General features: G+C 35.8%; 1 protein-coding gene across 1 annotated transcript in view; it reads left to right on the forward strand.

Moving 5' to 3' along the window:
* RBMS3 (RNA binding motif single stranded interacting protein 3) overlaps positions 1-26,711 on the forward strand; it is a 678,871-nt gene that overhangs the window by 189,183 nt on the left and 462,977 nt on the right. Inside the window, exon 4 of the mRNA XM_072330500.1 lies at positions 17,035-17,208. Within this exon, the coding sequence (XP_072186601.1) occupies positions 17,035-17,208 (174 nt within the window). The remainder of the gene's footprint in view (positions 1-17,034; positions 17,209-26,711) is intronic.

Below are 26,711 nucleotides of genomic sequence, written 5' to 3' on the forward strand. Positions count from 1 at the left end.
GATCACCAGAGCAGAGCTTGACATCCTTTCTTCTCCTTTATCCTGTCAGACCTGCCTGAGAAGGTGGGGGCAGTGACATGCATGTTGGTTGAGCCATTTCACGGACACTGAACATCAGGAGTGTATATGTATATCTATACATATATAGGTTTTGTTTTTTGTTTGTTTGTTTGTTTGTTTTTGCATGAGACCTTGAAATTTTTCTGTTGACAATTTTTTATTGACTCCATGGAATCAGGAGCCAGCATGGTTGTTTCCATTTACATTTGATACCTTCTTCATCTTCAGTTAGTAGCTAAAGAGTACCAAATAATTTTTTGACACTGGAGTACAGTGATTCAAATTTAAGACACACACACACACAAATAAATCTATTATGTAGCAGAAATTCATATTCTTTCCTTCAACAGTATTCAAAGTTTTCTGGAAAAACTGTGATACTTTTCATGGCAGTAGTCGCAATTGGTGGTGATGCTATATTTGTGCAGACATTACATGTTGTTTTTCAAATGTTAGTGATTAGTTTGGAATTTTTTCTCTTAATAGTTAGTATTAGTATGAGTCATTTAAGACTGGACTGAAGTAATTTGCCATATTTGTGACTCATTAAACATTTATATTTTCTTTTCATCATGTTCTTTCGGCAGTATGTCTTGATATGTGTAGCTAGCAAAAATTAAGCTAGGGTTTCAAGGAGCTTTGTTTAGATGCTCACACAACATGTTTTCCTTGGATAAACAGGACAAACATAATATTTGTAGGACTGTGTTGCTGGCACACTGCATGCTATATATGTATATTTTTAAATCTATCTTTAGCCCTCCTGATCCTTGTACTTTTCTACATAACTTAGTGCTACGTTTATAGAAGTTATGAACTAATGTCTATAAATATTTTCTTAAAAAATATCCAGAAAATGCAAACTTAAAGGCTAGCAGAGCCAAAGCAGTTTAATTTTATTTTTTATTTTTATTTCTTCATCCAGGGTATATTTATGAGAAATATTGAGATATTTTCAGGTCTGCTGTATAAGTTTATCTTAATATCTAAGACTCTGTTATCCCTAATTGCTAGTGTCATAGCCTTTCCACAGTAGTGTTCACGCCAGTGAAGGCTTGGAAAAGCCGTCTGTAATTTAAGATTTTATTTTCAAATACATTTCACAGAGTATACCTGGCAAGAAATCAAAGTGCTTCATTGTGTGGTCTTTCCACTGTCTATGCTATTTAACATGTCTGCAGCTCTCTAGCTCTCCCAGCTTTCCTTTCAGGGTTGATTTCAACCCTTTCTTCCCACAAATACCCCCAGATCTCTTTCCACATGATCTGAACTTTTTCATTCTGAGGGAAAAATATGAAGCTAAAGTGTGAATATTAATTTAGCAATTTGAATTTGTTCTCCCTCTACAACTTTCTTACTCAGGTGCAACTGGAGAAAAAAATAAACAAAATCACATCTATTGGTGTTGAACTGATCCATCATGGCATAACCTCATGAGAAAAAGGTGATCTCCTTAACTCCTTTTTGTTTCTCATGAGCTTGGGGTAACATTAAAAGGAACAACAGCAACAACAACAAATGCTAAAACAAAACAGGTCAACAATTTGTGTATTATTGAGAACAGACACCTAAAACAACCTTCAGGGAATATTTAGTAGAAGAAAATTACTGGTTATCACTTTGACCTTGAAAGTATTTTGTCTATTGAATAGTTAATGCTAAGTGGAGTGTCACTTGATTTCATAACTCTTAGTATTGTTTAATATTATTATTTGTCAACATTATTTAGAATGAGGAACGCTCTGCTTTTTAATCTGTGCATAAGAAGTTCCCTGTGAAAGCATTCCCAACTGCTTTTCTGCCATTTCTAGAGGCTTTGTCATCTGTGTGTTTCCTTTTTGCTTTTAGTTCATCGTCTTTTTCTTCATTGATATTTAGTGACAGATGTGTTGTACTTTATAGCCTTTAAATTGAAACAGGAGGAAGGAAAACACTAGATTATGCATTAAATAGGAAAGCTAGTTATTTAAGTGGAAGATCACAGAATTGCACAGAATCACAGAATGGCCCTACCCCTCCTCCACAGGCAGGGCCACCAACTTCCACATTTAATACTAGACCAGGCTGCCCAGGGCCCCATCCAACCTGGCCTTGAGCATCTCCAGGGATGGGGCATCCACGACATCTCTGGACAGCCTGTTCCAGCACCTTAAAGATCCCTGGGTGTTTCTAGTTGCAAAATTGCAGTGAGACGTCTTTTTCTAAAGGAATATAAAAATATGGTAAGGTGACAGTAGTACGGGCTAACAAGAATACGTTTGAAAGTAAGCATCAGCACATTTGGATTCGGTAGTGACAATAAACATGTAACTGTGCATGGTAGATGAGTTTCTCTTTGAGTTTGTTTTTTTTTTTTTTTTTTTTTTTTTTTTTTTACAGTGCTGCTGCTCAGTTTGTGACTTCAGCATGTCTTCATATTCTTTTGTTAACCTCACATGTCTTCTCAATGTACACAATCTTGTGACTGTTTTGACTTCTTTTTAAAAATAATGATAAAAATACTAAGTAAACCTTAGGGTAACTTAGTACCAACCTGTAACATGTAGTTTTAGTAGACAAAAAGTCTGTTATCTTCTCAAGAATATTATACATTTACGGGTATCTCAGCATAATTAAAAAAAAAAAAAGGTTTATAGCAGCCATACTTTCAATAGCGTATGTTCATTCATGTTGGGAATTTGGGTACTGAAGATTTGTTGGCCATTATTAATCTTAAACTGTTTCTTGAACTTTTACTCATTATTTGCCTTATGAAAATCAAATTATAAGGGTATAAATTTTCAGGTGGGAATTCTTCATATATTGACCAAAATTTAAACTGATAAAAATATCTCTGAATAGAGAGAAGTGATGAAGTTTTCATAGAAGTGTGTGCAAATGAGTGAAGAGAGGAATGGAAGACGTTCACTGAAGTACCTAAGATTTTAACAAATAATCTGAAGTTGGTCATAATTTTACACCTAGATGCAAGTTGCCTGCTTTGGCTTACTTTGTCTTCAAAGTCTTGAAGATGTAAAGGCAAGCATAGGAGTTATAATTCAAATCGCACAATCATTCCTTTTGCATTTACTCATTGTTTTTCATTAAAAGATGTGTTGTTATTGTTTTTAAACAAGATACAGTGGATCATCTTTTGGACAACGTAGCCCTAAGAGAAAGTAAATAAAAATGGAAGAATGTTTGTGTAGAAGAATACTGAAGAAAAAAGCAAGACAGTTACATACTTTAATTGTTTGATCCTGTTGATAAAACGTTGTGTATGTAGACCTCAGACACAATAATATTTCTTCCAGAATGTAGGGGGCATAATGAATGTGTGTATTTTCTGCAAAAAATGAGTTTATTAAAATAAAAAGGTCAGCAAGGCTCCTCACAATTTGAAACACCAATACTCACACCGGTGCTTGCATACAAGCACTACTGACTTCCTTGAAGTACAGAAATTTTTGCACAGTGACTATTGATTGATTGATTTTTAAGTAACAAAATGCACAAGAAAGATAAATGAATAATCCTAACAATCTGGTTTAGAGATTAGCATAGCAGAATTCTCTTGTAAAGATCAAACAGGGCCATATGCACCCTCTGGTTTTGACTGCTGTATCACAGTGATTGATGCAGCAAGGCCATATCAGACCATTAAACATCTCTTGTTGCATGAGCCATTGCTAAATGCTTCAGAACAAGGTGCAAGATATCCTGTAGATAATGAGTGGAATATGCTTCCCAGAGAGTATTAATCTTCCCCGTCTTCTTTTATAGCCTGCATCAAACAACAAAATCTTCCGTTTCATATCTAAGTCTCCATCTATTTTTTCTTGCAAAGAAATACAGTATTTGTCTTCAGCACAGGTTCAATTCTATTAGATATTTAGGCTTTATAAATGAAAATCTGTGAATGATTCTAGTAATATACTGAGCCTCTGTAGACTTCCTCGTGTGCTTACAGTTACATATATGCATGAGAATCTTGATGCAAAGGCACCTTAGCATCTTGAATAAACATCTATCTCTTAAAAGGTGTTTCTTAAAGTTATCTTTTTATTTTTTATGAATGTTTATCAGTCTTGTTGAACTGCATGATTCTGATGTTAAAGAAACAGATAAACAGCATTTTTGCTGCTTCATCTGAGAACTTTGCTGTCCTTTATTCATCTAGACTCGATCCATGAACTGAAATGATCACATATAGTTTGTGTTGCCATAAGTGAATTTTACTGTATATACAGCAACAAAATTCCTTTGTATTTCATCTTAAATTTGAGGATAAGCTATCTATCTAACTATATTTAGAATGAAATGTTCTGCTTTTCATAATGAAGTTTTCAAAAACAAAAATAATTCTGCATAAACCAATTGTTTTGCATTAATTACTTATCTTGAGAATTTGTTATGAACTAAGCTGCTTCTGTCTCAAATCAGCTTTTAGGCAATAGCAAAAAATGAATATGCATATTTTATTATTTTGATCTATGTTTATCATTCTTGTTAGATAAGTCTAGTTAGGAAATATGTATTTCCTAGAAGAGGTGTAACAATTGGTAACCTCAGATCTTGGTGGTTTTAGCATCTATTCTGTGTCTAATTAATAACTTATATTTTGTTAACAGGTTGACAATGCCATCAAATATTTGAGTGGTTTATCTCTAAATATTCAATTATTCCACAACATCTGTGAACAATTTGAGCGTAATGAGAGTCTAAAACAGATATTTCAAAAATTAGAGAGCTGGAAAGATAAATATTTTCAGTCTATAGAATATGAAATAAAGTTTTCTTCCATATTTAAGCTATAGAATATCTTTATTTTCTGTGAGCTTCTTAATCTATGTTATATAAAATAAAAATCTTAGCAACCACCAGTTGAAAAAAAAAAATAATGAAATTTCCCTCTTAAATTAGTGTTTTTAGATAATTCTTTTAAAACATAAAGTGATGGCAATTCAGCTGAGTGATCAGAACGGGTGCAGCCTGGCTGTGTATCTCCTAGACCCCATTTAAGGGCTGACTGCCACAGGGGAAGGATCTTTTTCTGGAGATGGCTCCTTATGGAGTTTTCTACTGTGGGCCTAGGACATAGGCAAGTGTTTCATTTATTTTGGATTATCTCTTTCCACCATGTTAATCTTTGTAAAACCTTTAAAATATCATCCTAACCACATCACTCTGCCTACTGTTTGTTAGGTTTGCTTCTTGTTTTTATCTTTACATATGGAAGAACTGCTTCACAGCATTTCCCACCTGACATCCCGTGTTAATATACATAGACAAATGAGATTAAGTTTTATAATTATTAATCAGCTATTTGCCCTCCCCATGTTATTATTCCCATCTTCATTTTTTTGCATGTACTTTAGTTTTGTTAAATCCACCTTGCTTGTGGTTTTATTAGCTTCCTTAAAGTACTCTGCCAGTTGACTTAAATGTCATTAATATCTTCTCTTTTCTTTATTTCACTTAATTACACTTATGTGTATTTACAGGAATTACTGTAAGATCCTTGGTATCTTTTGCTGTGTCTTTTTCAAAGTTATAATAGCTTTCATTCTTATTATATGCTTACAAAAGAGAAATGTTTAGAAGGGACTTACTGCAAGTATTTGCAATTTGGAGGTTAATTTTTTCCTATCATCCAAATTTCTTTCAGTAGAATCTTGAAACTGATTTTGCTTAAAGGTTTTATTTCTTTTGTTTCCAAATTTAGTATTATATTTGTCATTTAGCTCTTAGTCACTGTCCATTGTCCTACTGGTTGTTTCTGGCTTCTCAGAGATTTCAAGAGGCCCAGCATCTTAACATGACTGGGGAGTATTAAACTTCTTTTTTCTTTTTTTCTGCTTTCCGTGGACTGGCAAATTGGCAAATGCAAACAATTTCTCTGGAGAGGGATGGGATTTTGCAGTTGGGTCTTATTATCCCTCTTTTTTCCTCTTGAGTTTCCATATATTCACTGTTTCATGAGCACTCAGATGTGGGCAGTGGAGCTGGTGCAAGCCCAGTAAAATACATTACAGATGCGTTCACAGTTTTTGAAAGCTGGTCTATTCAATACACTATTTTTAATAATGTTATGATATAGTGATCTGTTTATGTTTTCATTTGAGTTTTGGTATAATAATGATAAGACTTAGAAGCGGAGAGTAAACGTCATTCCTTCTCCTGAAGTTTACAAAAGAGGAGACACTAATACTGCCATTCCAGAGACTAGGAAAGTAGGAAAGTGCTTTGGAAAGTTTGTGTCACTCAGGAAGCCTATGTTAGAGCTAGTGGTAATTTTTTGTTTTCCTCTTTAGGTGTAATAAGTTTTTTGTTGTTGTTGTTGTTGTTTTTTGTTGTTGTTGTTATTGTTTTTTTCCTCTCAAGCATAATAAGCACTATTCTCTCCTTTTAGAGCTCTAACCATTAATTTTCTTTGTATCTATAGAACATTTCACTACATACTACAAGTTGCACTTGAATAATAATGAAGCAAAGTGTAGGTGATTCTTGGAGCTTTAAAAATATGTTTTAATCTTAACAAATAATCTATCTCTAAAAATAACTTTTAGCAGTCTTCATAGGCTCTGTTGGTAAATAATAGCATAACTAATGTGGTATGCCTCTGTACGAATCCTGTTTATACTGCTTCTTTTTTCCTGTTTCTGTCACAAGGTAATAACACTTGTATGAGTGGAGAAATACAATGAACAACTGAATATGCTATAGAAAGAATTTTCCTGAAATCTGTATTCTGAGCACAGGGTTGCAGAATACTTTCTACTGCCACAGAAATAGGAAACTTTAAATATAATTTTTTATGAAATGCCTATGGTTTAATTTGCTTTTAATCCTCTAGCATATTTAGACCAATGTTCTTCTAGAAAAATCTAGAAAGAAATTCTATCTAGTAAGAAAGTCTATCCCTCCTCAGGCTTTGGAATGGGAGTCCTCAGCTCTAGAGAGGATTGTTTTCACAAAGCAAGAGTTTTTAAACCAATTGGGAAAAATGTGACAGAAATCTCCATCTGCATTCATTTCACATCTTGTCTTGTGAGAAGCAGGCTCAGAAACACAAAACAGAAAACACAGATGAGACAAGGTAGCATCTGTTTATTCTTGGAGCCTCTTGCTGTGACTTCTGGTCATCTCCTCTCTTGTTGTCTGTCTCCGCTCCTTGTCTCTCATCTGCTTCTTGCATCTTGGACGTGACAGTTGGACATGCAGTACTTCCATTTTAAAATTGAGATGACAAACCCCTTAGAGCCCAGACAAACTTCTGGGGATAGGAAAATGTGCTCTGGTTACAGCAGGGAGAAACAAAAAAGCAGAGTTTTCCGTCTCTTTTTTTTTTTTTTTTTTTCTTCTCTTCTTTCCTGTCATATTTATGAAAAACTTCAATAGGAAGGAGCTGAATCTTCTTCATACTACTGAGCCCTGGAGCAGAAAAATCCCATAGGCTGTGCTGAGTTATTCCCCTAGCTGACAGTATCTCCTAAGCAAAGATGTGCATCTCTGCATGCTGGGCTCCATGAAGCTCAGCTGGATTTCCTCTCTTGAGGTTCCATGGTTTCTCTCTGTTGATCCACCAGGATTCATAAGGTCTCTGCCTTCCACCTTGAGCCCCTCAATGTGTGGTCTATTGGGATGATTTCTCACGGCATTGTAATCTCTTGAAAGCTGACAATATTTTCATATTTGTGTGATTTCCTTACTGCATAGCGCTTACTAAAATGTAAGTAGTTTTGATTTTGTTAGTGGTGCCTTGGTTAGGTTGCTAATTCATAAGCATAGCACACTGATCTAAAAAACCTTTAACATGGCCAAAATGTCAGTCAGCCAGTAGAGCTACTCAGGTTGAAACAGACCTTAAAGATAATTAAGTCCGACCACAACCTAACCATACTAACCTATCAACAGTCCTCTAAATCATGCCCTTAGACATAGAGCTTTTCTTTTTTGGCTAAGAAGATTGGAAGGGAAGGTGTAATGAGAGGAAGGATATTTATTTGCATTCATATGCCTACACGTAAGTAAATGCTTTTATATATTTAGAAATATTTGATTGAGTTTATCTAGAAGGAAGTTTTCTTTTATGATCTGGTCATGCGATAACACTTTACACAGTAGACATACATGCAGGAGTGGAGAGTGTTTTACTTGTTAATAATCTACAGGATTATTTACATTTTTAGTAGTCTTTTGTTGCTTTTCTTTTCCAGAGGACTAAAAGCAAAATAAAGCGGAATCCCATAGTCTAGTTTGCCTTAAAACACTGTCTGTTAAGTGTTTCAGTTGTCTTTCATACTGTGAATTTTAATGTCATTTTTCTTGGTATTTATTGACTTCTTCATGAAATCTATACCTTCATGTTGTCATATCTTGGAAAACCAGACATTGCTACACTGAATCCATATAGCTTATACTCAAGTTCCCAGTTATATTTGTCTTATACCTGTTAATTAATTAGTGATATCTTTTTCTCTCTAGCATGAATGTCTAAAGCTTAAGGGAAGAGAAAGTGACTTTTCAAGGTAACTCTGTAGAGCTGGATGTATGTTCATCTGTTCTGTATTTGTTATTTGATAGATACCTAGGGTAGCTGATATTGGTTTGAGTACCCTGAGAGCTGATCTCGGATACTTTTTTTTCTTGTTTTATTTTTATGTTTATAGTTCATTCTGCTTTCTCTTTTATTTTTTGTATCTCCTACTGAAGGCATGGAATGGTTAGACTATTGCATTTCTAATAGATTAGCTGAGTACTAGAAGAGCTAGTAAATTCATTTACATTCAAATGTGACATATACAATATATACAGTTCTATGAATATTTGACTTGAGTGAATGCCTGTAGACTTTGACTGTAATTTCACTGACTAAGAGAATGCTCTTCATTTTCCTGGATATCAAGTTTGCTTCCTCACTTCTTAAAATGTTCATAGAACATATTCAGCCAAACTGAAACCTTTGGTAAATATATATATGATTTTTGTTACTGAGATCAAGACTGATCAGAATATATATATATATATATATATATATATATATTCTACTCTTAAAAAAAAAAAAAAAAAAAAAAAAAGAACTTTATCTGTTCATATTTCTTGGACATTTACTTCCCCCTCCTTCGTTCCTTCACTTGAAACTTCAATGGCTATGTTGCATGTTGTGTCACTCAGGAAATCAAATATGTTGATACTTAACAATCAATAAGAGTTCAGACATACTGAGAAGAAGCAATATTTTTCCCTATATTACTTAATTGTAGAACTTCAGATAGGAATTATTATTCCACGGTTAGAGAAAACAAGTAGTTTTATTGTCAAGAGAGCAGGGGCCTTTTCCCCAGTCAGCAGTAAAACAATTTATGGGAGGAGTGTTTGTTTCCCCGGCACAAAATAAAAATTGTTTGCAGGGTATTGTAGCTAAAGACAGGACAGATAAATCATGCACCTGCAAAACTCCTAGTATACAATAGATATAACATTGCAGGAAAGAAATCATAGCTTTGATAAATGTCCTAATCCCTCAGTGAGGTTTGCAGAAACACGCAGGTCCATCCACATGAGTTAGCAGTAGAGTGGTACATCAGGTAGCTTTGCAGGATTTATAGAATTCTTCCCAGTGGCCAAATGCACTTCACAATTGTGGTGTGTTCAGTGAAGTAAGCGTTTTGTGGATTAGAAGAGCTGTAGTATGCATGTGATGTTGGAATCAATGCTGTGTCTGTTCTAACTGAGGAAAGAAATCTGATTTTTTTCGTCATTTGGTAGGATTATAGAAGTGGTTTTGTGCCATGGGCATGTTTTGGTTGTTCTTAAGAATCCTTCTTGCCTGTTACGCATGTCTGGATTGCTTTGGTCAGTTAATATTGCAGACTTGTTTAAATTGTCAGCCAGGTGTTACTCATGGGATCATCTAAAAAACATTGTACATTGCAGATCTAGTGTGAGGAAAATCATTTTGTATCCAAGACAGTGGTTGATTTATTGTTCAGAGAGTAACTCAATATACATATAGTAAACTGATATATCAGAAAAAAACTTTAAGGTACTGCAGAACAGTGAAACATACCTCAGGGTACAATAAAAGGGAAGGTAATTCAAGTGTCAATGAAATAATTATTTTTCTCTCTGAAGTATCCAAAACTAATGAGTTTAACAAAAGACGATAAGTGTCTGTAAAAAGTCCCAGTTAAGCAGACGGGCAAATGCTCAAATTGGTCATTAATTGGTAAAGATCTTAAACTTCTGCTTCAGTCTGCAGTACATTCCATTTTTATAAAAAATGAAAACTAAAATTAAGATGAGGGTAAAAATGGTTCATTGACTTACAGCCAATGGGGTATGGAGAGCCCTCTGTGCCTGGGAATGTGATCTCAGTGCATGTCACACATTAAAACAATTTTCAATATGATAATTATTTGCAGTGCCTATTTGTGTCCTGTCTTTTACTCAGGGAGTGCCACAGTTCTGAGAACTACTGTGCAGTTTTCAAGAAAGTCTTCAATGTGTGGCAGTTGCCATACATGACAGAACAGTTCTCAGACCTTGTAAAAATACTATTCCAGAGGTCTGCCAAAATCAGAGACCTAAGATGGTGTGCTTTGTATTTAATAAAGCCTTTCTTTTAAGATAGGCATTCATCATCAGACTTATCTGGCATGAACTCTCCCCTCCGAGATATTTGCCTCTGTCACTTGTGTGCTTTTCATCTTCTGGTGGAAAAGCATACTCTTTTCTAGGTATATATTGCTTTCCAATATATGTGTGCACAACTGAAGGGATATATTGTACTGAGTGACCAATTTGTGTGTAAGTACTTTAGAATTCAGACCTGTGAATCACATGTGGGTCATCTGTGACTACATCTTTGTAAGCACTTGCTCTTGCCGGTATTCACTGGGAATACTTAGACCAAGCTCTTCTTGGATTAACATAACACTTCTCTATTTTAAATTGTAACCTTGGAGTTGTAGAAAAGGCTGAAGTAAATTTAAGGGTTGCCGCGGTGTTTTATTTTCAGAAAGTAGTTACTTAACAACCTACCATTAAAGGGTCATATTCAGTCTCCTTCTGAGATTGGTTTGACTTAAATTTCTCACAATCGATTAATTAAATAATAATCTGAACAGGGGAAACCTTGACATCTTCCATATCCATATTCCTTTCAAAGCAAAGAAGGCAGGGACTTGGGAGTCAGGACGTTCAATATGTATTCTGCCTAACAACACACCTTTTGCTCCCAGTTTATTTGATCTGAATTAGGTTATTCATAAAAAGTAAACAAAACATAACTTTTAGTGACTTTATTGCCTCATAGCACTGATGTGGATGGTATGGCAATCAAAATCTGGGCTCTTCGTGTCTGCTTCCTGGAACTGTGACATCTTCCTATTTTTTTTCAGCTCCCCTGCTCACTCTCTGTAACTACGGGGTCAGTGTTTCATAACTTGCACAGGAAGAAGTACCTTTAGGATTCGAGTAATGGTTAAAAGAACAATATGAATTACAATGTTGAGTCACTGGAAATGACAGCATCTCTAACCAGGAAAGTGTGAAAACCATATATTTATATATTTTTTTCAAGGCAGAACTCTGGGGAAACAACGACTGCCTTTTTTTTTTTTTTTTTTTTTTTTTTTTCCCCTAGAATGTATTTCTCAGGAGTTATTTAGATACTTTGAAATCTATCCTAAAAATGGTCTCAACTTTGTGTTTCTTTTGGGCACCATCTCTAGACAATTCAGTTCATAGAATTATAGAATCACAAGGTTGGAAAAGACCTACATGATCATCTAGTCCAACTGTCCTCCCACTACTATAGCTACAGCAAGCCACTAAACCATATCTCGGAGCTCCTCCAGTTGTGCTGTTGTATCTGGCCAGCCTAGGATCCCTTGGTCCTGTCTGGGGAGAGAGCCCAGTTCAGAAAGCCCATAGGAAGCAAGAGAAGGGGGAATACAGATAAACTGGACCCTCTGTGTTTTGGCGTGCTGTGGACTCGCACTTGTTGCTCTTGGACTCACTGGGTGAGCTGTAGCTTTATGTGTATGCTAAGATATGAAATATAACTTGAACATTTCTTTGTTGGTTTCAGTGGAATGCAATTTCTCTCGTTTTTGTCCTGTTTTTCCAGGTATAATGTATTGAGTTCCAGTCCCATGTCTGGAAAAACAATGTTTCTCTTAAAACTTGGTCATGTCTCTGAAGCTTTTTCATGAAGATTATGAGACAAACTTGATAAACTCAAAATTTGCAGTGTCCAATTATTGTCTCAGCCCTTACTGGAACAGAAAGTATCTGGTTCTAGACTATAGAAGATCAGCAAGCAATAATGAAAGATTATGTTTGGAAAATTAACTTCACAAAACTACCCTTTCCTCATATTGAGAAAATACATGTTATTTTCTGCAATATCTGCACTGTTTAGTTTTCATAACAATCCCCCTTCGTCCCCCATAACAAAAAACAAACCTAAAACAACAACAAAAAACAAACCTAAAATATTCCCTCTTCAGTTTTACAATCACTACAGTCTTGAAGGTCTCTCAGGTGGATTTTGTGATGAACTACCTTCAGATTTGGTTTGCCAGTTTCATTTTTTTTTCTGTGAGCAAGAAAGGAATGCATCATTTTAGCTCATGCAATAATGTTCCAGGGCAGATCTTTTAATTTCTGACTCTTTCTGGTTATGGGAACATTTTGATTTCTATGGAAACAGTACTGTTTTATAAAGCATCCAAACTTTTGAGAGCTCAGAGTTGCGCTTTGCATCACGGTCTCATCTGAATACGAGCATATAGAGTTCTAGCAAACAGCATCTCCAGCAGAGCTATTTCTCTGCTTAGCCTTACTCAGCTCTTGTAATCTCTTTAGCATCCAAAATAGCATATTGGAAGGAAAAGGGGAAGTACACAGACAATGTTTCAAACACAGTTCCTTTTGCACACACAAAAAAAACTCCAACATACAAACAACAACCAAAATATGGCTCCAAGAAAAAGGCACAGCTGAAGACAGAACTTTTTTGTAATCAATAATCCAAGGGACTGGTGACAGCTCAAACTATGTGGGCTAAGAAAATGACATCATGGCTCAGGGAATTTGCCTTTGTGTTTTTATTTAACACAGTGAAAGCAGAGAAGTAAGCTAAGGCAGAATAAGTTTGGAATATTTGTCATAAGGATGTTTGATGGATGTAGTCAGTCTTGCACTTAAAGTGACATGAGGACTTCTAAGTTTCCATCAGAACTGTTTGTTTCTTCATCCTAGTCAGTGGTATGAATTACTTGCGTGCAAATAGGGAGGAGATGCAGAAAGTTCTTGTCTACTACTGAAAAATCTGGAAATGGTTCACCAGTCAAATTTTGCCACTACTTAGCATTTATGCAGTGCTTTAAAGATAAACGTTCTCCATAAATATTACGTTCTGGTTTTCCACTTCTAGACTTCTCACATCAGCTATTAAAAGAACTAAGAACAGGCAGAAGTTAAGCTCAAGAAATAGTACTAATTCTAGTAATACTTTGCACTTTCCTCATGCTTACATCCAAAAACATTCAAAACCTTTGTAAACATGATGGAAAAAAAAAAAAAAAAAAAAAAAAAAAAAGTTATCTGGTAGGTTTTTTTTTAGGAAAGATTACCTATACCTATAAGCCAGAGAAACAAAGGCACAGATGAAAAGGTTCCTATTTTAAAATAGGCTTAGATATTTAAATTGTACTGATCTCAATTTTAGATTGCATCAGACTTTAAGAGTTCAATGGTATCTGGTGGACTTGCTCAAGGAAAAAAAAAAAATCACTCATTTTCTAATATTCTTTGTTTCTGGTAAGTCATAGCAAGGATGACGAGGTTCTGTTTAGTTACAGTCTGATAGTTTTCTGCAGAAATTTTCAGAGAAAAGCCAGTCAGGTGGTTCCAGGTACCACTGATAGCTGAAGGGATGTAAATAAGACAAAACTGTGGGGAGAGGTGGTAACAATTTTTTTTGAGTAATCAGCAGAGCTGGGGGGGAAACAAGTGCATTCTCAAATGCTAAATCAAATCTTGTTTGCCATAAAACTGACCAGTTTGTGGCAAGTTGGCGTTTGCTTGCTGTTAGATAGCAACCTGCTCTTTCACTAAGCTAAGACGGGGAAAACAAGGTGGAAGAGCTCCTGGGCTGACATAAAGCCAGGGAGATCACTCATCAGTTGCTATCATATAAAATGGACTTTGGGAAAATTAATTTAGTCCACTGCCAAGTAGTGAGGAACAAACACAAATTCAAGCAGCACTTAATCCCTACCCATTTCCCTATCCTAGTTTTACTTGTGGCTGCTCACACTGTTCCAGCACAGGTTCTCTCCACAGGCTGTGTTCCTTCAGTGCACCTCATTTGGCTTGGCTCCCTCTGGCTTGGTGACATACAGCTCCTCAAACATTCACTGTACAGTGTGGGAGGATGGAAGAACACAAAAGAGCAGCAGGGTTTGTTTCTGTGCCCGTATGTAGTGCTAGAGGTTGATCTGTGGAACCTGCATGGGGGTAGAGGCAGGAATGTGTTTGGTGTAACACGTAAGCAAAGATAGACATAATTAGGTGAATAACAATGACCACAGCTAGCGTGCGCCTTCACATCTCATCAGCCAGAGGTATTTTCACTGGTCCATACAACACAGACCTATCAGAAATAATAGGAAGGAGCAGAGCTATTGTCAGGGTAGAGTATTCATCCAGGGGTAGACTCCTCAAGAGGAGTTAATAAGCAGCAAGACTTGAATACCTGATGTTTGTAAAGGGGAGAAATGTATGTGTAGTAGAACATTATGACTAATACACTGCTTGATCTGTCCAAAACAAAACCTAGCCTTCATCTCTGATGTAGAAGCAAGTCTGCCAGGACCCAGAAAGAGAGATTTGTCTTTGAGGAGTGATCTGAAAGATAAGTAGAACGTCAAAGGAAGGAAAATACAGTTTCTGCTCCTTGGGGAAAGAGGGTAAAAGGGGAAGAAAGAAAAGAAATAAAACACATTAAAAACTCTTTTTTTTTTTTTTTTTTTTTTTTTTCTTGAGCTGCAGCCATAGACTCTTTCCTTTGATATATCATGATTTAAAATCATACAAAAAGATTTATTTCAAATAAGCCCCTTTAACTATAGGGGCAGATTTTTTTTTTTTTTTTTTCCCTAAAGCCTTGTGTAAGAACAAAGTAACCACTTGTCACGCACAGTGACTAATGAGAGTTTAGTGTGGGTTTTAGTGTTCATTCATATGCTTTGCGTTCATCTAGTCGTAAGTTAAATCTTTAGAAATCACACCACAGGAATCCTTCACTTAGGGGTGGGGGCGGGAGGCGAATCTGTCCAGATATTGAGAACTGTTGAGCGGAAACTGCTCTTTTCAGGCTTCCTAATCGGCGTTACAGGAAATAAACACATGCAGGAAGTCATTTGGCCTTTTCTTGAACTTCAAGTTTATACAGCAGTTGATATCTGAGGCAAACTTTGTCTACTTAAGCTTTTGAAAATTAAATAAAACAAATTTGGCTTGTTCAGCAAATGCCAATGTGGCATCTGCTGTTGTAGTTTCTACAACCTACTCATCTAAGCATAGTATAAAAACTGGAAAGATAATACATTTTATATATAAATGAAATCTGCATACGTTATATATAATATGTCAAATGTGTTCTTAAATCCTTTTGTTAAGTTTTCTCTCTCCCCTTTTCATTCCATTTCAATAATCCTATCCCAGAGAAACTGAGCTGAAACACTGAAATGAAACTGAAAGTCATGCTGATTTACAGAGCTGCTTTCCCTGTTTCTGCATCAGATTCTGGTTCTTCTTTTATCTCGTTATCACTCAGGGCTAAGGATAGACTTGGGCTGTGTAAAACACTGTGTTCAATAGTAGCCTGTATTGATATATGGTTCATTCTACATATATCTCATAGAAAAGCTGTCTTTGAAAGGAGGGTGAAAATAAACAGAGCGTCATTCTCGAATATAGTTAGTGAAATTGATTGCATCAATTTATTATCAGAAACATTAGTAAGGATTTCTGAGAACTATTATTTGTGTTCACATTTATAAAGCTTTCACTGTAATGTTACTGAGATGAAGGCAAGCTTGAAAACAACAGTTCTGTGGTTATAATAATTACAATTGATTAGAGTAAATTTGCATGGTATATTGAGAACACCTTTGCAAGAAAAATACAGCAAAAATAACAACTCAAACACGCAGGTAGAATGAGAATATTGAAAAACAAAACATCTTTACATCTTTCAAAAGCAACATAATTCTCTGCTAAGCTGCATTCACATTGAATGCATCTTCTATTTTTATGTGATAATTGATTGTTTTTTGTTTTTTTTTCCTGCACTAATTAACTGTCCTATCAGTACAAGTATTTATTGGGTTTTGTTTGCTTGTTTGTTGTTAGCTTTTTGTTGTTTTGGTTTTCACAAAAGAAGAAGCAGAAGCTGAAAAACTCAGCTAAAATTGAACAAAACCGGAGAAAGCAGAAAGAATATAGGTGATAACATTTGCAGTCTAGGACATTTTCAATGGAAGTTACTGAGTTAACTTGAAAAAGAAAAAAAAAAAGAATGGGAATTGAAATTCTGTGGTTTTTTTTTCCCTTCAAATTAATTCAATTAACTCAAAAGTGTTGTGAAGCTTAGATTATTATGTACATATAATTAGGGATAGTTTTGTAAAGTTTTGGTCTTTTCTGCCTACCAGATAGATTCCTGATGTCTTTAATGACATCTAAACATTGTCCCTAAATTGTCATTTACCATGAAATAGCCTTTGCTGATTAGCTGTTTCACTGACATATTTAAAGAAGTTGATTTTTTGCCTTTTCCAGTTCCTTACAGAAATAATAGAAGTCTGTTCCAGACTGTGTAGCAGTGTGTTTACACAGAATGACGATGTTTAGCTGTATTGTTTGTATTCTACCTTAAAAGTTATTTTTACATTGCATTTCTTTCTTTTTCGATAGTCCAGCTCCACAGTGAGAACGTACCAAAACAGTAAATCAAGAGTGACCATGAGCCCTGGCTTTAGCAACCAGTGGAATAGCAACCAACCTGCTTGGAATACATATACCTTCCCGAGAGCAAGCTTGCACTACCAGTCCCATGCTAGCTACACCTACTGTGCTGGACATCCTACTGTAAGTAATGAACTTTTTTTTGCAACTACTTGAATTTGCTGTATGACTCCCTGGGAGGTAGAGGTTCTCGGGGTTTGATAGTTCAGAATGCTCTGCCAGCACTCCTTTCCTGAGGTAGTTGGGACAGCTCTTATGTACTAATCACAACTCTGGAAAATATTAGGATGAGTCTAAGGCATAAACAGACGGGGAAGTTTAATGGTTCAATAATAATACATATTGTTTTGTTCATTTAGCAAGTCCTCTCCTTACGTAAAAGTACTGTGGTATGCCATGGTTTCAGTGCCAGAGGTGTGCGTTGGAAGAAGGTATTAGTAATGGCTTCTTTTTTGTTTCTAGCAAGTCTGTTAGATTAATGAATTATTCTTTGTTTCAGAGATTTTAAATTGTATGGATGAGTCAATGAAGGAGGGCAACTCTTCGTATCACTAGATTTGTTAGTGTTTGCTACTTAGTTATTAACACGATCAGCAGTGAATGCTCAAGCTTGTTGCTAGGCAAAAACTATTGGTTCTCTGTAATTTGCATGAACTGGTGGCCAAAAAGAATGAAGAGGGAATCTCATTGTTGTTGCGTTTTTTAATTTGAAAACTGTGAAAGAGCCACAGCTGAAAGCTGATAGTGGGTTTTATCATATTTGTGTAGCAAACTGCTGTAGTAGAGCCCTTTGGTTCTTTTAGTTCCTCATTTTGAAAGGCTTGACTTTACTGAGGAAGACTTCACTAGTATAAGCAATCTTCTCTTTTTACTTTTCACTCTTTTTATTGTTTTAATACTTGGTTTTGAACTTAATTTTGGATATTGTTAGAGCTTCTTAAAGGATACACTATCTTAACATCCTGTCATGTGTATGCAATGAAGCATTGTCATCTTCTAGTGAATTTGTAGGAAAATAGGGCAAAGAACAGCTTTTACTCTAGATGGAAAAATGTGTAATGCAGTCTTGTTGCAGGGTCTGTGTGATTTGATTTAGTTCTGCTACCTTACCTATCAACACACTTTTAGCCCAAAGTTTGGGTTAGGAATCTTCTGATGTATTGACATGGTGTTTCAAATTAAAGAGAGAAATACATTTGTAAATTCTCTTCTCTTCTCTGAGCTGGTGAGATCTTGGTGAATTAAACATCCTTATGGACTCTGCTGTTTATTTAATTCCATTAAAGTGTCATTGAAAGAGATAAAAACTATTGTAAAGGGAAGAACAGTATACAACACAGAGCACAGATCTTTTCCTGGTTTAGCATAATACCCCAGAAGAGTCCCTGTATAGCTTAATTTAACATAATGAACTATGTGTATTCAAGTCATTACCTACTCCCTAACTTTGATCATTTAAAATAAACACTGATTTCAATGTGAGTCAAGCTTCATCTCTACTAAACCAGGCATGTTCAACCCACCATGCAGCCCAGCCCTGGGCACACACCCATCACTCAGCAATAATCAAAACATCACCCCCATCACCACCCTCTTTATTCAGTGCAGCCTAGGCAAGCTGAAAGGTTGGACACCCATATACCAAACAAAAGAGTTTAGGAGAAGAATGCTATTCCTCTTGTGATAGGGTTTAAAAATGGAGCTGTCTTTGTATCCTTACAAATTGAAATGTCAGGACAATGGAGTCTCTTCCAGGATAATTTCACAGTTCCTCTTTCCATTGTTTGGACTAGAGTTAGTGGTAACTGGAATCACTTTACTTGTACAATATTTGTTTTATTGAGCACCTTAATATGTAATCATTGGAAGTGATATTTCAATCTGAAAGTCAATTTATATGATCACTGGTAATTAGAGATTTCAGAATACCCAGAGTTACATAAATCTGTGTGCAGATGAAAAAAGATAAAAGCAAGTATTTGAGTACAAGGTAAATAACTGAAAATTTCAATTAATCCTGCCCTCAGTTTTCATGGGTTCAATGGGTTAGAACACTGAGCACATTTCTTGGCTCTTGTTCATCAGAGGGGTGCTACTCTGCAGGGTGCTACTCAGAAGGGAAGTGGACTGCCAGTAAGATGCTGTAGCAGGTTAGCTACCACTGCAGTGCTTATCACTACAATCCTTTGTCCATACCTTCCGCGCTTCTCTCTTCTCACATTGTTGAGGCCAGAAGTGGGGCCAGAGCAATGCATACCAGCAAACTCAGCTCCTTCCTCCTCCAGCATCAAGTGGAAGTCAAGTTTCCAAAAGAAGGCACTGCTCTAATGTTTAAATATCTATAGCAATGTATGTGTTAAAGTTAGAATTAGTCTGATTCCTCTTTCCAAATAAGATATATTTAATCTGGGCTCAAATCAACACTTCTATGGCAAATGGCAACAGTAAAAGCTGGATATAGAGGAGCTCCTTTATTCACAAATCTTCCCAGTGTAACATGCTCCACTGGATATCTCCTGTACTTCAGAGGGTTTTATTTGCCCTCATCTAACACAAGTTCACCAGAACAAGATGTAGTTTTTACTGCTGTATGAAGCTGTTTCTGCAGAACCTCCCACATGGAGTATGTCTGAAGATCCTTGTACTTTCTTGATGCTTTGGAGGCTAACAAACTTATGAGCGCTTTGCAAGTTCAAGGCAGACAAATGTCAAGGAGTTGGATGTGGCTTTGAAGTACTTAAAGATATTAGTCCCTGGAGAGAGAGCCAAGAGAAAAGCTTTGCATTTCTCTGCTGTTTGGAGACAAGCTGTAGGAGACAAGAAGAGATTCATGTTAATTGGACCAAATGTAACTCAGAAAAAATCCTTGAATTCTTTTTTTTTTTTTTTTTTTTCTCTAAATGAAAGAAAAAATATCATACAAAGTGCAGTGTTAAGACATCCTTATGACTCAGGCTGGTCCTGAAAAATATTTCTGAGCCAAAGGCTTTGTTAGTTTTTTTTTTTTCAATTAGACAGTACAGCGTGCATCTCTCTTCCATAGCACAGCAATTGTTGATTAAAAACAGTCTTTCTACCCCAGGAAAGACAAGAACAGGAAGTTTGTTTAAACAGTGTATGTTTTCAGCTCCTGGAATTATCTAAGGAAAAAAAAAAAAAAGACTGCAAATCACCACAGTCAACAGTGCACTGCAGATTTTGAGCAAAAAAAAAAAAAAAAAAGCTAACTTCTAGCTATACTAGGAGGCAGGATATCCTATAGAAGCTGTGAGTACTAACATGAGTAATAATGTGATAGATAGCCCTTACAAATTATAGAACTCTTTTTTAATATACTGGAGGGTAGAAATTCATCTGGCATTCACATGCATAGACTTGCAGCCAGAAAAATACAGCATGTAGTGCTCAGAATAGGAGGAGACACATAGCTATATAACATGCTTTTGTATTGAACTTTCATCAGATGAGGAAGATAAAAAGGATATTAAAAAAAAGTCAAAGTATTTCTTATTATCTCTGCTGTGCAAGATAGCTACAGTCCTTTGGCCACATTTACATCCACATTTTTTCCAGCCTCAAAGATTCAATTAATTTCCCTTTCTCCACATTTTATGAGGATTACAGAATTTCAGTTCATTGAATTAACTCTAAAAAATGACTGCTTAAATAAACTGATGTTATTTTAAATAAATGCATGTGTAAGGTCAGCAAACAAAACAGGTTCATCAGCAGGACTTGGTCTTCCTTATACTATTTCAGTTGAAAGTGGAAGGGAGTCTCTTTTGTCTTGAATATTCATTCAGCAGGGACAGCTATCTGCCACACTAATGGAGAAGTCAGACTTCCAAAGGAATTTATCAGCATGATATTCTTTGATGAAGCACCTAGTACCATTGCAGGCTGAGTTACCCTGCAGGGTTCAAAACCTTTCTGTAGGCCCATGAGACGATGAATTAATACTAACACACATGTTAGTTTCTTCATTTGCGTACATCTCTATAGAATGTGTGGAGCCTTTGCATTCTTTATCTAGATATACAACTCAGCATATGTAAGACTTTCCACTAGAATCTATTCTGCACTCTAACGGGATTTGGTCATGCTCCACTAGATCAGTGACAGCCTTCAAAGCATGATTGGTTAAATCTGTAAAGTTATTATTTGGAGCTCTACAGATAATGTTTACAAGTTGTTACATCTGAGATGTCATATGTGGATCAGACAATCAGTTTGCTTAGCAGTACTGCTGTCCCTGTTCCAACACTCTATCCCCAGACATCTTTCTACTAACTTCTTTAAATGCGTGATTGCTTCTGGAAATTATACTGTTACTGGGGATGTGTAAAGCAGAATGAAAAAAATATAAAAAATAAAAAGTGGTTCAGAGCTGTCTGAAATGCTGTTGGCCTTCTTTCACTCACTTTTCTGAGCTTGGTTAGGATAGCAGCTTCTCAGCCTTATGAATATGAAGACCCGGTAGAAGGAGCTATGGTTACCTTTACATGTTCATATTGACAACTTTTGACAGCAGAATGCTTGCCTAAAAATCCTGCAGAATTATACAGGAAGATTCTAAATGTAGGGTTGGTTATTGATCTCTAGTCTTCTAATATGAACCTGTTATATGAAATTTAAGCCCTGCAAGGGATCACATTCTTCTTAAGAGGTGTAATATTGTTTTCAAAACCAGTTTTATAGCACAGAAATGAGACTGGCAGAAGTAATAAATTGATATATACCAAGTCCTTATGATAAATGATAAATAGTGCGACCATATTGAAGAACAGGGAGTATTCAATACAGGTAGTGTAGGTGCCCTATTGAAAATAGGCCTTTATTTCTCTAGAAATATAAGTTAAACCGATCAATGCTACATTTATTTTATTTATTCATTTAATATCAAGATCTTTCCAGTGAATAATTTTGATGTCCTCTTTTCAGGGAGTGAGATGGCACATAGAGTTAAATGCTTATGAAGTTAATACTGACAGCTACCCTTCACTAATTTCCAAGATATCTGTTTAAACAGAAGCTGTCACTTTCTGATCTGGCCCAAGCCTCCTGCCTGATTTATTTTGTAATGTCACGAACAGTGGATTGTGGATTTGTGGCATAGAGGAAGTCTGATTAGAAATGAAGAAAGTTCCTTTTACACATGCATATCCTCATAATCAGCTATGATGAGAAAGGAAATAGCACTGTTGAGATAAGTTGGAAACATCTCTCTAAGAACCTCTCAATTTAAATTCTGAATTCTTGGTTTTCTCTGTCTTTAGCCTTAACTGTTTATTAACTTCCAGGATCTTTCATGTGAAATCGATCTCTATCATTCTTTAGCTGGTACTTTTTTTGCTGCTACCATCCATTGTCAGTATAACAGCCAAAATTATATCAAAATAAGAGGAGAAGGATGGAGGAATTGATCCTGAGGAATGTACTCTGCTGAAGGACCACTGAGCATGAGTATGTAACGTGACTCATTTTGGTCTCAGTATTGCAATGCACTAAGGGTAGGGGATGTACTTTGGTACCCTAAAGATGGTGATTACCTTATGAAGCACTGTCATACTCCAGCTCCAAAAGGACATAAGTTAATCTGGCGAAAAATGGAATGTAGGCTGAAGAAGGGGAGTAGTTCCAAAGGGGAGAGTTCCAAACCAGAAGAAATAAATGGTTTATCACGAGAACTGTTTAACTGAATTACTCATATGTTCTAGTATGTTACTTGTGAAATACTGCAAGAAGAAAATGAAAGAGGCAGTCATTCAAGTGAGAATGAGAAGGGGAACATCTCTCTTGTATTGCGTCAACTATGGTACAAATGAAAAAGTTTGCTGGGTAGGAGGAAAAGAAATGAGGAATATTTCAATTGACAAGATGTTCTAGCTATCAGGTGCAATGAGTGGCTTGGTGAGCAAGTGCAAATCCATATGCTAACTGCTGACATAAAATATTTATTCTGTTTATCTATTACCTCCATCTACAGGAACAGAGCCTCAAAAACATGAACTTATTAGGCCGCAAACATAAAACACATTTTCAGTGTGGCACGGCTTCTTTGGGGAAGAGGGGGTGGAAATTTCAAACCTCCAAACAAATATGTCTCTTAATTAACTTTTCTCACCATCTGTGCTTACTTGTAGCTGTGGCAAGTGGTACCAGTGACTTGTGAGATTGCTTTCAATGCTGCCTCTTTAGGCCAGCTTTTCAAAGAAGCAATCACATGCAGTTAATTCCGATCAGATCAGCTTATCAGCTCAATTCATTGTAGTGCTTTCATAATCATTCATGTGTGACAGCCCATTAAAACTTGGCCAGGCCTTTTAAAAAAAAATTACAAAATCTACAAATGTGTTTCACATTCTGTCTTTGAGGTATACGACATATTTGTTTTGTGTATTAACCTTCAAAATTCAACTTCTATGAAGGGTTGTAGTGAAAATTCTCAGGTATTCTAGGACTTTAGCCAAGGTAATTTACAAGGTAATTTTACTGTAAAGAGTTGCTTTATTTAAATATATATCTGATGCTTTGATAATTGTGTTAAACGCTCCTTATGTCTCTGCTTGGCTCCTACAAAAGCACAGTGCTGCGGGTGAGGCCTGCCAGACTTGGAGGGCAAATGTGGGGTCTAGAAAGAACACTGCCATGGGCTGACCAAGTGAGGCCCTTCTTCCTGGAGGAAGAACTTCCTTTGACGGCAGTTTTGGTTTGAATTTGGTTAACCTGGTCAGAAGTGGTAGAGCCTCTCAGAACAGGAAGCACAGGTAATGTAAAGTGTTTCAAAAGACTTGCAAGAAGTGTTTTTCAAAAAGTGTGGGGAAATGGGGAGGTACACCCTAAATTTAAGTTTGAAGCTGTTTAGTTTTGGAATTCTGGTTTCCTATGCAAGAGCATTATTACTCTTTTCCTGAATCCCTGCTCATTTACAAATCATATAATATCATTACATATCTTGTTATTCTTTCTCAATAGATTAATTAAAGAACATCAAGGATTCATAAATATTATCATTTTTAATAGATATAACTTGTATACTAAGAGAGAAAAGTCTTTTTTTTTTTTTTCCACAGACAGCTGTAGGATAGAGAAATCTTTATTTTTATTTTTATTTTTGCAAAACTAGAAATTCTGAGAAATTGGGGAAAAAAAAAAAAAAAAAAAAAAAAAAAAAAAAAGGATCCTTTATATGTAATGTATGTATTTATTTTCAGGAAGAGATTTATTTGTGGAAAATCTAAATTCTTCAATATGACTGAAAATATATAAATATATGTATATTCATAACATTAGTGAAGCATGGGCTGCCGAAGTTTCTCACCTCCTCCTAGTGCTAGTGAGGTCAGCTGCTCTGAAGATGGGAACTTTTTGTTTATAAACACACACTACAAGAATTTTTTTGCTGATTCCAGGTTTTTATTCTGCTATACTGAACAAGCAGACACTTGTAGGAAAATATGTAAATATATTTTGAATAGGCTTGAAAAATACAAACCAGATGCTGCCTTTTTAATTTCATTCAAAGGATGGAAGAAAATTCCCTAAATTTAGTCTGCAAGATAGACTTGTAGGAGGCAGTAAATACAGATCTCAGTAAATGTCTATAATTTACAGCTACATGTCTATATATATCTACCTATATAAACGTTTACATGTATTTGTGTCTGCATTCATATATATGCGTGTCTGTCTCAGTAAACTTATAAATGTGCTGCAAATGTTTGGTTTGGTTTTCTGTTTTAATTTAGCAAATAAGAGGTCCACGGTTCTAATTGTAGCTTCTCCATTACATTTTCACTGAGCCAGACAGGTTGTCTTTAGGATTTGTTAGCAAAGGTGATGAGTTCCTCCAGGCTCCAGAGAAAATCCTGGTATTAGAGCTCAAGAATAGATGCTACAAACTGTCAACCTGTCACATGTTTTGGAGACACCTGACACTGGTTGAAAGATTGATTATTTCAAAAGGCCAGCAACTGGGTTGCTTTTATTTTAAATAATTAACATGCTCAGGAGACTTCCCTGTTGTATTGCAGACCCCAAGGGTGAAGATTTTTGGACTCGTCTGAACAAATACAACTTCAAATAATTTTGTTGATGGAGTCTTTCACTTCTTTCTTCATTTTAACTGGGGGTATTGATTTAAGACATTCTGCTAAGTGTAGGTATAAGGGATGGAAGTTTTTATTTTGCACTTACACCTGCTTCCTTTAGCATATAAGAGGTTTTGCTTACATCAAATGGTAAGCGAATGGGATGATATTCAACAGCGATTTCTATTTACAAAAGAACTTGGAAAAAAACAAACAACCAAATAAGTGTACCTGGGACCAAAATTTTCTTATTTTGAAATTTCATTTTTTTCTTTTTTAACTTGAATCAATTTAAAATATTGTTGTCTTACTGGAAGCCCAGGTGCTGATCAAATGTCATTTGTTCCTTTCTGTTTTCTATTATGCGTTCCATCAAAAGTTAGGATGCTGTGGAGAGTATGTGATATCTAAAAAAGATCAAAATCCTTGAGTTCCTCTCTCAGCAACATTTAATCTTTGTTATGAATTTTAATTTTTGTGAAATATATTGGAAAGTTGACTGTTGATTTTGTTAGCCATGTTTTGTTAAAGGAGGGGGAAAAAAAGACAAAACAAAAAACACACCTTTGGAGATAAGGTGATCTGTATTTCTGTCTTGGGCCTCATTTCCAGTCACTTGCATACTTGCATACTTTTGACCAGTTTCAAGATGAAGGTTACTGTGAGAGGGCTTACAATTTACTGGGGAAACTGGAAGCATTGTGAAGATGGTATTCTTAAAGGAGACATAGGGGAAAGAGATTTTTTGAGAAGGGGAAACACAGAAATCCCTAGGAAAAGGGGACTTATTTTTTCTACTGCTTGTGGAACAACTCATCATGGTGCTGTGCTGACTCTGTAGTGGATAAGGACTCTGTTGACCTCAGAGTTGTACAAACATACCATAAAAGATGATCCCTCTCCCAAAGCATGTCATGAGATGGGTTAAAAAGCAGGAAACAAAGCAGAAGCACTGAGAAAGAATGACAACAGGCTTTGTTCTTCTTGAGTTCCAGATTGATGCCTTTTTTGTCAAACTAGGCTGCTTTTCTGTGTGTGCCCTAGTGTATAACTAGACAATGTTTTGTTTTGCTCTAAGACCTGTGAAATTCCTGAAGACTGTGACTTCCAGATGAAAGCTATATGTATTCAGTTACTTTCAGTAACTGAATTCAGTTTCAGTGTCTCTCTTCTGTGCTATGTCAGGTTCTCATCAAAAATATTCAATGCTGACATTTCTGCTTTTGGGGAAAATAATCATGTTCCCTGCAGAGCACTCCAACAAGGCAGCACCCCTTTTTTTCCTTGGTTTTATTTTATTTGGACAGGGTCTCAGTATTTTAGTATCATTTTCAGTGGTGTTCCTCTTTACAGTTTCAAGATCTTTAGCTTCCATGAGCAGCAGAGCATTTTCTATTTGATCCTTTCATTCCATGCAAATGTCTACCTGAATATGCAGCCAACTTCCATGTAAGAATAAAAAGTAGAAAGAGCCTGGGAGAGTCACAAAGACCTTTTTGGAGCCTTTCTATAATATTGCCACCTTACACACTTTGT

Source organism: Excalfactoria chinensis, chromosome 2 (genome assembly GCF_039878825.1).
Source record: "Excalfactoria chinensis isolate bCotChi1 chromosome 2, bCotChi1.hap2, whole genome shotgun sequence".
NCBI classification, from domain to species: domain Eukaryota; kingdom Metazoa; phylum Chordata; class Aves; order Galliformes; family Phasianidae; genus Excalfactoria; species Excalfactoria chinensis.